A 12704-nucleotide genomic window follows, 5' to 3' on the forward strand; every position below is an offset into this window, starting at 1 on the left:
GGGGACTGCTTTTCCTGCTATTTCAAGCAAATGGTAAAGTCATTTCAGGTTTCTAAAAACATAATATTTTGAATGTGAATATTTATTATTGAATTAAATGCTAAAATTATGTGTGATTTTTTTTTTTTTTTTTTTGAAACATTTACTGGTTAAATATGCAAATGTGTGAAATTGCCTTTACAAATAATAAGCTGATAGTATTTATCGAGATATAACCATTCGCCTTATTATTACTATTATAGTTATCAGATATTCATGCGATAAGGACCTTATTCTGACGAATATTGTACCCATTCTGGTTTTCGAGTTCCTCTCCTGAAACAGCCAATAAAAACAATTAATATTGGCACCGGTCGTGACTGACCAATAGGAATAAGCTAAAAAGATTTGCCATTAAAATGATTGGCTGAATTCATTTGCGACATGTTCACCGTACGTCAGTACGCTACACCAGCGCTGCACGATGGGTGGAATTAAAGAGCTAGTGTTTCTTATTCTATCTTTTTTGTATTTGACATTTGTGAATGGTACTGATGATATTTTGGTAGGCTGTGGGGGTTTTGTCAAGTCAGACGTGGAAATTAATTACTCTGTCATTGAGGTAAGAAAGACTTGAGATTTAGGGTTAAGAATGGTTAGCTGGCTAGCTAGCGCATGCAGTTCCGGAACTGAACTGATTATCTGATCTATATGTCATCTGTTTTCCTAAGAAGTAATGCCTGTAGGTTGTAGATCGCATAATCTGTTGATCCGTCTGTCGTGAATGTAGCAGGTTGCATGACAGCTATGCAACCTGTCAAGCAATGTCAGCAATTGTTCAAGCATGTTTAATATTATTATCACAGATCTGTCTCGGTTAATTAGATTTGCCTTACTCAAGTTAATCACTGAAACTCTCTGAATTAACTGCGCATAGGTAGTCAAGCAATCCATGTTGTTCTCAGTATTAGCAATTTTTTCTTTTTTTTTAAAGATTAAGTATGATAGTGTATATTACAATTTTGACGAAAATGGACTGAGATATGTAAATGCAATGGCATTGTAAAAAGTAAAATGAATTTAAAATGAGTTTATGGCCAACCTTGACTATGTATGTGTTCTTTACAGATAAAGTTGTACACTAAGCAGGGCTCTCTGAAATATCAGACTGACTGTGCACCAATCAATGGTTACTTCATGGTCCCCCTCTATGACAAGGTACTGTAACTCTTTAGAATGTCTTGTATTCTGAATCTTTTTCTTGAACATTCAGATTGCCTCACCTTTAGTAGGGCTACACAATATCGAGGGACATATGATTCCACTATTTCTTTCTAGATTTTAAGCCATAAAAAACTGACATCTGCAACATGCATGTTTCCTGTTCATTCTATTTAAAGAACTAAGTAAAAATGACCCTCTTTAAAAAGTATCATCTAGCATTAATGGAAATAATATGCTTATTTTACATTATGTACTTGTGCAAAATGACATCTACAACATCGATGTAAGCAAATCATGTGGAGAGTGGAGCTTTAATTTATTTGACTATTAATTTCTTCTTTCCACTTTTTCTATTTGCATAAATATTTCTTCATATTGTTTATTTATAATTGTTTCAAATTCATTTTAAAAAGTAGGCTTTATGGTTGCAACTAAAACACTTTTGATTATCAGATTCAGTACATTTAGATTATTTCTATGTTAAATCAATTTATCAGATTTTATTTTCCGTACTTCACTGACAAAACATTTTTCATATCAATCTATGTGTTCTTCTCTAAACAATGCGGAAATTAAAGGCTATAAAAACAAACATAAATGTATGAATGCATTCTATAGCCTACATTGTCTGCAGAAATTTGTAGGCCAAATGTTTGGAAGCTAATTTGGCAGCAAGACTATTTTAAATAACTAAATGATGAATAATATTAAAGAAATACTTAGAGGTAGATCCCTCATAGTAAATTATATTTAGTTAACTTATAATTTTTCATATAGCCTATATTTAAGGAAATATTTATTATAGTATTATAAAGATACTTGGGGCAAGCTGAAGTTGCATGACTTTATATTCATTATTCAAATAAGAATATAACAGGAAAATGTAAGTGCACTGGAGGAAAACACCTTGCTACCTTGAAGATAGATGACAGCATCAGGCCAGTTCCCTTGACAGTCCAGCTATCATATGTTAGGGTTAGTTGCAGGTTCTTTATTTGACACGTGCATCACTGCTGCCGCTCAATGCACATACCAGAAAACGGGTGCATTTCTAGATGTTTCTCTGCTCTTGTTTTCATCTCCATAACTTTCCGGATTGATGCAGTAAAATCAAATTGCAATGCATATGCACCCCTTATGATTTAATTTGTAATGCATCATGAAATTCAATATATTGTTTTTTTAATATACTTTTTTATTGTGACATTGCTCATATTACAATCATACAATTAACATGTCAGAGTTGACACAATATATTTTTTCTTTTTTTTTCTCTTTTTTTTCTCCTCCTTTACACCCAGTGAATTAAGAAAAAAGAAAAAAAACTTTACAATAAAATCAAGAAATAAGTCAAAAAGAGAACATAAAAGAAAGAGTTCAGATGCAAAAGCCTCTAAGTGCCATCTGAAATTTTCTCATAGAATGATCATTTTTATCAAGCTCGTATATTTAAGTTCAGTAATTTCACTTAAATGACAATTAACAGGTAATCTTCATTGCCATTTAAGTGAAATTATTGAATTTAAACATACAAGCTTGATAAAAATTATCATTCTAGAAGAAAATTTCAGATGGCACTTAGAGGCTTTTGCATCTGAACTCTTCACATACACACATACATACCTACGTACATGTATATATATATATACATACATACATACATACATACCCAGACGTACATCATATATACACCCATATATTCATATATACATACGTATATGCATACATACATCCCTATATACATGTACAATATACATATTCATATACATATACAAATTTCCATATAGCTGCATCATATGTCACTGAGATTACATCCATGCCTCAAATTCAATATATTGTTGCAGCCCTAATCTGCAGAATGGTAAAATTTCCCAGTGGAGTTTAAACTAATCACGTATTGTCATAGGACTCACAAATTGCTGCAAGCTTCTCTGATGGTGTAAATTGGGGCAAAATTCATTTTTGACAGGCCCGTCTATTTTTAACTGGAACAGGAGTTGAGCAGGCTGAGGGACCGCCTGCCAGGCTCTTACAATGCAGTATTTCATCCTTATATCTGCAGCTTAACCTTAATTCACACCATCAGAGAAGCAGTTTCCTGTAGAGCTGCACAATTAATCATTAAAAGATCAAGATCTCCATTCAAACACCCACGAGGTCTTATTCCTAAATGACAACGATTCGCCTGTGTCTATTAAACCTTTGACAAAATCACACTGGAACATTCAAATCTGTGTTGGCGCTGCCGCTGAGCCAGAGAGAGCAGTTGTCATAGGTATACAGCTTCATATCTTTTCAACATCACAGTATCGTTATAAATATTCATATTATCTCAGAAAAACTAGGATAAAAGTTTATAGTTCGTATATAAACAAACACTGACGTCTTGTCTTCCGAAGCGATCAAAAGGGAGTAAATCACCTTTTGAAAGTAACATGGTGCTTGTAACAAGTGTGACTGTAAGAAGTCCCCCAGTGGTGAAAATCAAGTTTTTAAATGTTGTTTGTATGTCTATGTGGTGTTTTTAATGTGTTTTAAGACAAACCATGTGCAAATTCATAAGTCAGCAGCACCACTGCAGAGTTTTTTCTCCTTAAAACTGCAGTGAACCTGTAAGGCCTGCCCAATCGGTCCAACGACATTTCACGATAAGCGAGTGAAGGTTTACTGCATGTTACTGTCTTTTCCGCGTGGCAAAGTATTTTGATTCCAATTAAACTTTTATCTGACTCCATTTTACCACAACCTCAAATTTAAGTTGGAATGCCAATTTGTTATTGGTCATTTATATAATAGTTTAGCAATACATTTGATTGTTCTATTTAACTCTAATCGTTCATTCGGGTGCCAAAGTCACACAGGGTCCTCGCACCGGCCGTTATTATATTATGTGGGCCCATGATCACAAACTCGCCAGCTTCGAGTCACTAAACAGAGGTAATTGGCTAATACCTTTGACGGTCACATTCACGCTTACACAATCAAAGATATTTTTGTATAGCCCCCTCGGTTGTATACACTTACATTAAAGTAACGTTTTCTTTAGACAGAGGTCATAACCACTACTACAGATATAAGCCGACCAATATACTTCTCTGATAGTAGCTTTGGTTTGGTCATGCCATGGTTTCCCATGTACACTTGACTAAAGTAACATTACATTAAACAGAGGTAAAACTCACCCTATTTAGGTTGGTCGATCAGCAGTTTGCTGTTCTAAATGGAAATTCCCTTTTAGCCTTTACAACCAAGTAGGCCTACACTTGAATTAGTGCCAAATATTAGCCGGAACTCTAAAATCGCAGTTGGTGTGCCCTAATCTCAGAAAGCAGAGAGTTCCAAAGTTTTGGAGCAAAAGAAGCAAAAGCCCTATAGATCTCAAACGAGTTAGCAGAACAGTTAAAAGACCAGCTTCGGAGGAGCAGAGATCAAGCAAAGATCAAGCGTTGAGGTGTAGGGGGTCAAGAGCTCTGACAAATATTGTGGAGCCAAACCATGCAAAGCCTTCAAGGTAAGCATGAGAATTTTAAAATCAACACGAAACCTCAGAGGGGGCCAGTGTAAGGACTCCAAGATAGGAGTGATAAGATCCTTTGTCTTGGTCCTAGTAAGGATTCCAGCAGCAGAATTTTGTACAAACTGATCAAAACATTAACAAAACAGAATTAAATCATTAATCACAATTATCTGTATGACAGTTAATCTGCAGCACAAAGTTCATGATCGTAGCTTATGTGTATGTTTGCACTAATCGGGACTACCATCTTTTACAGGGTGATTTTGTTCTAAAGATAGAACCACCGTCAGGATGGAGCTTTGGTAAGAAATCGATATGATTTCATGCGATAAAATCGTGAATAATTCAATCTTCAATAATTCAAGTTCATGTATACTCTTAAATCTGCTCTTTATCAATCCATGGTGTAACTTGTGCTTACCATTCACCTGTGATGTATTGTGTTATGCATTATCTGTACGCAGAACCAACAACTGTGGACCTACATGTGGATGGAATTACTGACATCTGCACTAAAGAACAAGACATCAACTTTGTTTTTACAGGGTTTTCAGTCCTGGGAACTGTAAGTTGAAATTCTGTACATCTGACTTTGTAATTCAGTTTTTGGTAAGGTAAAAAAAAATCTGATCATTTTCTTCACTCATTCAGGTCTTGAGTAAAGGGCATTTGTTGGGGCCTACTGGTGTTGAAGTAAGTTTGAGAAAAGCAGGAGAAGATGATGTTCTTCAGAGTGTCCTCACCCAAGCTGGAGGCCAGTGAGTAGATTTTTTTTTTCTCTTCATAAACTGGTAAGGCACGGTCTGACTAGACACTGATCCTGAAAAAGTTCTTCTGACACAATGGGCTTAATATTGTCCCGCTCTGCACCGCTTTGTCTAAAAAGAAAATTCAACATATAATTGAGCCAAGACAACATCTCGTAATCCCTAGATCATTTAACATCATGCGAATTTGCAAGTTAAAGTTTGAATGCAGTGAAATATGAAACTTTGATCCTTCTTTTTGGATACTTTTGATTTACACTATTGCATGTACAGATTTAATTCAGATTTCACTCGACTGGGCTATAGATTGTGATAAATTATTGTTTAAAAATATTATGAGTAATTGTTTGAAGTATGCAATGAATTCTTGAAATGATTAAAAATAATATATCCATGACATATAAAATAATTATTAAATCTAACAATAAAAACACCAGGTAAAAGCCCCCCCCCCCCCCCCCCCCCCCCATGGCAAACAATATGCCATGGGGGTCATTTTACCCCAAGGTTCTCTCTTTAACTTTTCAATTCAAAATAATTTTCAGATTTTTACTGCACAAATACTCCATTAACAAATAGACAAAAACATGTTACCCTATCTATCTTGCTTGTTTTACAGGTATTCTTTTCTCAAGGTGCTTCCAGGAAATTATGACATCACCGCCTCTCATGTCTCATGGACCCTGGAGCAGGTATAAAGTACAAACTAGCTTGTTGACAAAATAGTTCTCAATGACAAATAGGTCAAAACCCAAAGAAAGCTGCCACTACATTTCATACTACTATGTTTGTTCATACATTACATTTATGTCAAAGCATCTCATTTAAATATAAATGCAGTTTTGTGTACTTGGAGTTTATTGTTAAATCAAATCAAATTTATTTATAAAGCACTTTTAAAAAAATGGCAAGGTTTACCAAAGTGCTGTATAATAAAAGAGAAAGTAAGATGGTAAAAACAAATAAGAGGGTAAAAGACAGCAGAAGAGTCTAAACTACAAAAACTACAGCCACATATGCTACTATTGTACAGTATAAGCTATTGAAAACAAGTCAGTTTTTAAATGCAGCTTGAACATGTACATCGATGTTGATGACCTTAAGGACAGTGGTAACCCATTCCACAACCTAGGGGCAGCAACAGCAAAAGCTTGATCACCCTTACATTTTGACTGAGTCTGCAGAATGTCCAAAAGCAGCTGATTATTCGATCTAAGGGATTTTTAGAAGCAGTAAGTATTGATAAGCTCTGAAATATAAACCAAACTGGGCGAAACTGTGAAGAGCTTTAAAACATACATCATTAATTCTATTCACTGCTTGACAGGCAACCAAAGAGAGGCCAAGACTGTAGGAATATGGTATCTCTTTCTTGTATTTATTAGCAAACTGGCTGCTGCATTTTGAACAAGCTGTAGGCATAACAATAAAAATCGACAAATACCTATTGTATATATGTATACAATATATGTATTATATAAAGCTTTTTTTTAAGATCAGTAAGAGAAAGAACTGGTTTTAATTTAGCGATTGTTGTATTTTTTTTTTTTTTTTACTTCGGCCCAAGATAGTCCTTCCATGAATTTTTACACGATCTCTAGGGCCAAAAATTATGATTTTCTTATCATTTAACTGGAGAAAATTCAGATTTAATCCAGCTTTTTATATTGTTCTAAGAAATCTTGTTGGTTTACTCTCTCCTCCCCACAGAGCTCAACCACTGTGGTTGTGTCGAATGAAAATGCCCCCGCCGCAGCTCCTCTTGTGGTAAAGGGCTATGATGTCTCTGGAGAGGTGCAGAGTGATAGTGAACCCATGAAGGGAGTCAGTTTCCTCCTTTACTCTGCCAGCGTAACACAGGAGGTAAATGGTTTTATTAGATTCAAAAGCCAATTGTATATGTCATTCTATAATATGATAATGTCGTCACAAATGTGCACAGAATCATCATCTATTATCTGGTAAATTTTTCCTAATCAAATTTGTTATTTATCCAGGATATTAATGGCTGCAGTGTGGCTCCTGTGGATGGGGCTTTAATCGGCGACCCCTCCCTTGTCTATTTGTGCAGCTCCCAGTCTCGTGAGGATGGCACTTTCTCCTTTCCCTGTCTTCCCAGTGGTGAATACACTGTGGTAAGAAGCTGTTTTTACTTTTATTGTCACTAATTTCCATATGAAATGTGAATTGTGAACTACTGGCACACTGAAGCATAATATATAAACACCTGTCTTTTTTTAATTAAAATAATGTGACATTTATTGTTCATCTCATGCTGCCTTTTTTATAAGTAAAATCATTTGTAATGATAAAGCACAAATGTCAGTCTTAGTTTATTAGCTTGTCTCTTCTTGAATTGCAGGTCCCATATTACAGAGGAGAGAGAATTACTTTTGATGTTGCTCCTTCTCGTATGGATTTCAAAGTACAACACAACAGTTTAATGTTGCAGGTGAGTTTCTCAATTCTCTGACTTGTTTAATTATGGTTTAGATACTGTTATTCAGTTTTTTATTTGCTTTGGTACTATTTTCACAAGTGTGCATTTTCAAAACCATTTTCTTGCCACAGAATCATTGTTTCAAAACACAATAAATATCATTGTAATATGTAATGAGAACATTTGGCTTAATCGCCAGAACAAAACAATATGGTCTATGATTCAGTACTTTTTACAGTCATTTCATTCAGTAGCAAATAATGCAAGATATGCAGTATGTTTGAAATAAGCCTTGTTGCTATAACATTGCTGTCAATACAGTACTAAATGACAGAGTCTATAGTGTAGTTAACCCTTTCCGGATGAGTTGCAATTTGTTTGTCTCTACCATGGTAAGCTTTTGGAAATTTACCACTTGCTTGTGAAAATTGAACCAAAGCAATTAAAAGAACTGTAGTAATGCTTACGTACTGTCTTCAAATGGACATTAAATCATTAATGAACAAAATATTTTTAATTAATTAACTCGTGTATGAAACAATTGCTCAGCAGCCTAACCTGTTTTCTAACATGTTTTTCCTATTTTGTCTCTCAGCCAATATTCCGGGTCATGGGATTCTCTGTGATGGGCAGAGTTCTGAATAGCCCTAATGGAGAGGGTGTTGCAGAGGCTGTAGTTACACTTAACAACCAAATTAAAGGTAACTGTGATGCTACGCTTAAGAAAAATTAACATAGTTAGCCATGGGTATACTCCTAAGAACCCAACAATTCATGCTTAATAAACAAATGTATGCTAAATTAACACATTGCATTTATATTTTGCCTCCTCCCTGGTCTCTTTCACAGTGGAAACTAATGAAGATGGCTCATTCCGATTGGAGAATATGACCACAGGCACTTATACCATCAACACGCACAAGGAGCTGATGTTCTTTGAGCCAGTCACTGTGAAGATTGCTCCCAGCACCCCTCAGCTGCCAGACATCATCACTGCAGGGTGAGTATGCATATAAGAACTGGCCTTAAAGTTGAAATATGTAATTTTTGTGCACCTAGCGGAATTACAAAAATAAAGCATATTTTCAAATAGGGCTGGGCGGTATGATGATATATATTGTTACCACTGTATAAAATGTCTATCGTTAGAAATTTTGCTAAATCTTGTATATCGCTGTATGTAAATATATATTGACACATCAGAGTGGGGCAATTCCAGTGTTATGGACGTGACATTGCAGTCATAACTTGAAATATAAAATATATTACCAATATAAATACCAATATATTGAAACGTCTGTTTATATATCCATAATCCCTTAATAAAGGAGTCCAGACATTCGAAAAATATCAGTCTACACACGCCTTTTATATTTTAGATGAGGGAAATATAAATGCGTAACGGACGTGACAAAAAAAAGTTTTAGGTGGCAACATATTTTTTATGAATTCTGTGAATTACACTGCGCAAACCAAAAGTAATACTACCCACCGAACAGAGATGGGCACAAATACATCAAAAAGTATTTAATTACAAATAACAAATACTTACTCATCAAATGTATTTAAATAAAATACAAAATACTGCTGTGAAAATAATTTGTAATTTGAAAATACAAAAATACAAACAAAATTTACAGTCTTCTGTAGTGTGAGAGTAAGTGTGGCGTTAGATACATGTAAGAGTTTAGAATATCGCAATATCATCATTTAGTGCAGAAGATCCGCTTTTAACGTACATGTTGCCACATACTGTCATAATAAAAGATAATTACGCCTATAACACTATATTTGTATTATATTATACAAAAACTAGTTAACGCTGCTGTGAGGGTGTTTCTAATACCGCGGCTGTGACAAAGTTGACATCTTTCTTCTGACTGCCATTATCAATCTATCTCTATTTTTTTACTCTTTTTGAAAGTTGTGAAAACGCTGTTGTGGTGTTTTTCTTTTGCTATTTGAGCAAATGGGAACACAAAAAAATATATTTAATGTAGTCTTTCATTCACTGCTATAGAAGTTTACCCAACTATGACGCCTTCCACTTCTGAGAAACCCAGAAATGTGAACAGGGTCAATAGGATGTGTCACATTTTTATTTCTATGTATTTTATTTCTATGGTCCTAGGGATAGTTTACCCAAAAATGAAAATTAGCCCATGATTCACTTACCCTCAAGCAATCCTTGGTCTTTCAGAAGAATACAATCAGAGTTAAAAAATGTCCTGGCTCTTCCAAGCTTTATAATGGCAGTGAATGGCTGTATATTTTTTGAAGTTCATCTTAAAAGTGCATCTATCCATCATAAAAGTGCTCCACGCGGCTCTGCGGGGGTTAATAAAGGCCTTCTGAAGTGAAGCGATGCGTTCGTGTAAGAAAAATAACTATATTTAAAGGGCACCTATTATGACTCTTATCACAAGATGTAAAATAAGTCTATGATGTCCCCAGAGTATGTATGTGAAGTTTTAGCTCAAAATACCCAACAGATAATTTTTTACAGCATGTTTAAATTGTCATTTTTTTGGAGCTCAGAAAAACATGCTGTTTTAGTGTGTATCCCTTTAAATGCAAATTAACTGCTGCTGCCGGCCCAGGGGGCAGAGCATCACGAGCTCGCGCTCAGAGTCAGGACAATCTCATCTGATAATATCAGAACAGAAACTCTCAGTTGCAGTGTTCATTTCGACTCAGAGTCGGACAATAATGCCCACAGAGCCAGAGAATATATGCTGTATGGAGATGGAACAGGTATAGTTTAGTTTAATTATGGTTATAACTTATTTGTCATCTGCTTTTATCCACTATTAATACAAGCCTGCTGTAGCAAACCCCGTCCGAATGATGACCGAAATATACTGACGAGTTCAGTGAAGTTTATTGTACATCACACAAAAGATGAGCATTAGTTTTACTCCAGAGAATCACTGTAAGAGCTGAATAAACACAGTAAAAGAAGTGCACATTAAAGTCATATCCATAAACTCTCTCTCTCTCTCCCTTTCATTATCATCAAAATACACAGCGAAGTACACAAAACACTCATTACAACTAACAGTAAACAAATATATACACACCTTTTCAGTGGGTGCTTAATAAACTGGTAAACCTTATATCCGTAAAATGACTCGATGAGCTGTCATAAAGTGCGTGCTCTCACTTTCATTTCTGCCTAGGTCAGTAACGTTAGGCCTGTCGCTCCGGAGACCATAAGCTGGATCACAAACAGTACAGATCCATCCTCGAGTAACAACGAGAGTAAATGAAGACTGCTATGTTCATTTTTACATCCAACAACAAAACACCTCAATCGCTTAGGAGATATTCTTGTCTACAGCTGCTCAAGCGTCGAAACAATGGCAGACTCTGCGTCCAGCTCACTCAGCGCGGGTCTATGCTCAAACTGCAGTGTCAATCAACAGTCGTGGGTGGGGCCTGTGCAAAGTGACGTCACATTGCCCCGAATCTGAGAACAGCTTGTTCTGAGACAGTGCTTATGATTTATGGGGTTTATAAAAAAAGCACTGGATGGATTTTTATCATTATAGGGTGGTTCAGTGTACACACACTGCCAACACACATTTATGTTCAAACACCATGTAAAAGTGAATTTTGCATAATAGGTGCCCTTTAAAACTTAAAGGATATAGATGCACTTGTATGATGGAAAGATGCACTTTTATGATGGATACATGTGCTTTGATGGACTTCAAAAAGTATTTTAGTATTTTAAATACAAATTACAGTCTCTCTAAGTATTTAATTACAAATTACATTTCATTTATTTTTGTTAAAGCAACAACATGGAACTTTTCCTCTGCGGTCGCCCTACAGGTTGGAAGCGGAATTGTCCATTACCGCTGTTGTAAAATGATTTACGGTTACTGTATATGAAGCATGTAGGTTTTTTTTCATATGGGTAATGATATTATTAATCTTCCTCCTTTTATAATTTATACATATTTAGTAGACTAAACATTTTAACTCAACATTTGCGATTTGCATGTCGATTACAATGCTCAAATCTGAACGAGAATGATAGCGATAGCATCCTAACCATCTAAAACTAACGCATGTTAGTGTTTACTAGCTACCAGATTGATAATTCGCTCATCTACTAGCTGATTCATGAAGATAAATAAATGGAGGACCAGATAGTTTCCGTAACGTAGCCAGGCAGACAACAGATTAGAAAAACTAAAGATAGTATGCAAGCAATTTACAGTTACTTACTAGTTCAACAGCATGACGGCCAAGTCAGCATCGGTCTGGTAACACTCCTCAATTAGCTCACGCCAGCGAGCAAACGCTCGACCCATATTGATCCTCGTCCTGCCTTTCAGTTTATCACTCTCTCTTTTCCTCTTCCGACTCTACTCCGACAAAACCTTGGACTTCTTACGTTTCGCTGCTGCTTCAGCCATGACGAAAACAGACGCACGAAAACAAACGCGCTGGTTGGCCACATTTGAGGAAGTGGTGGGCGAAGTGGCGTATGCCGTAAAGCAGTCGAATTTTGTAGTTCTTTTTGAGCGCTGGTTACTACCCGCACCGCGAAGTTACATAGTGCCAGTAAAAGCGATACAGACCCCGTCAGGCTCTGGCAGACGTCTCATTCAACCTATTGTAAGTCGATGTACTATCACAAGGGTCTTGGAAATATATTATGAAGGTTGAAAAGCTACATGTTGTTACTTTAAGGAAAATACAAATTACAAAATACTCAAAAGTAATTAAATACGTATTTCAAATACATGTAATTAAAATACTGCCC

At 35.7% G+C, this 12704-nt stretch overlaps 1 protein-coding gene across 1 annotated transcript in view; it reads left to right on the plus strand.

The window, feature by feature from the left end:
- Positions 1–419: 419 nt before the first annotated feature.
- The window catches only part of nomo (nodal modulator), a 30762-nt gene continuing 18477 nt past the window's right edge, over positions 420–12704 (plus strand). The window contains exons 1-11 of the mRNA XM_079884286.1: positions 420–601; positions 1108–1197; positions 4977–5022; positions 5185–5285; positions 5372–5478; positions 6107–6179; positions 7198–7350; positions 7485–7622; positions 7850–7939; positions 8523–8628; positions 8777–8927. Of these exons, the coding sequence (XP_079740412.1) occupies positions 464–601; positions 1108–1197; positions 4977–5022; positions 5185–5285; positions 5372–5478; positions 6107–6179; positions 7198–7350; positions 7485–7622; positions 7850–7939; positions 8523–8628; positions 8777–8927 (1193 nt within the window). The 5' untranslated portion in view covers positions 420–463. The remainder of the gene's footprint in view (positions 602–1107; positions 1198–4976; positions 5023–5184; positions 5286–5371; positions 5479–6106; positions 6180–7197; positions 7351–7484; positions 7623–7849; positions 7940–8522; positions 8629–8776; positions 8928–12704) is intronic.

Source organism: Squalius cephalus (genome assembly GCF_949319135.1).
Source record: "Squalius cephalus genome assembly, chromosome: 10".
In the NCBI taxonomy this organism is placed as follows: Eukaryota; Metazoa; Chordata; class Actinopteri; order Cypriniformes; family Leuciscidae; genus Squalius; species Squalius cephalus.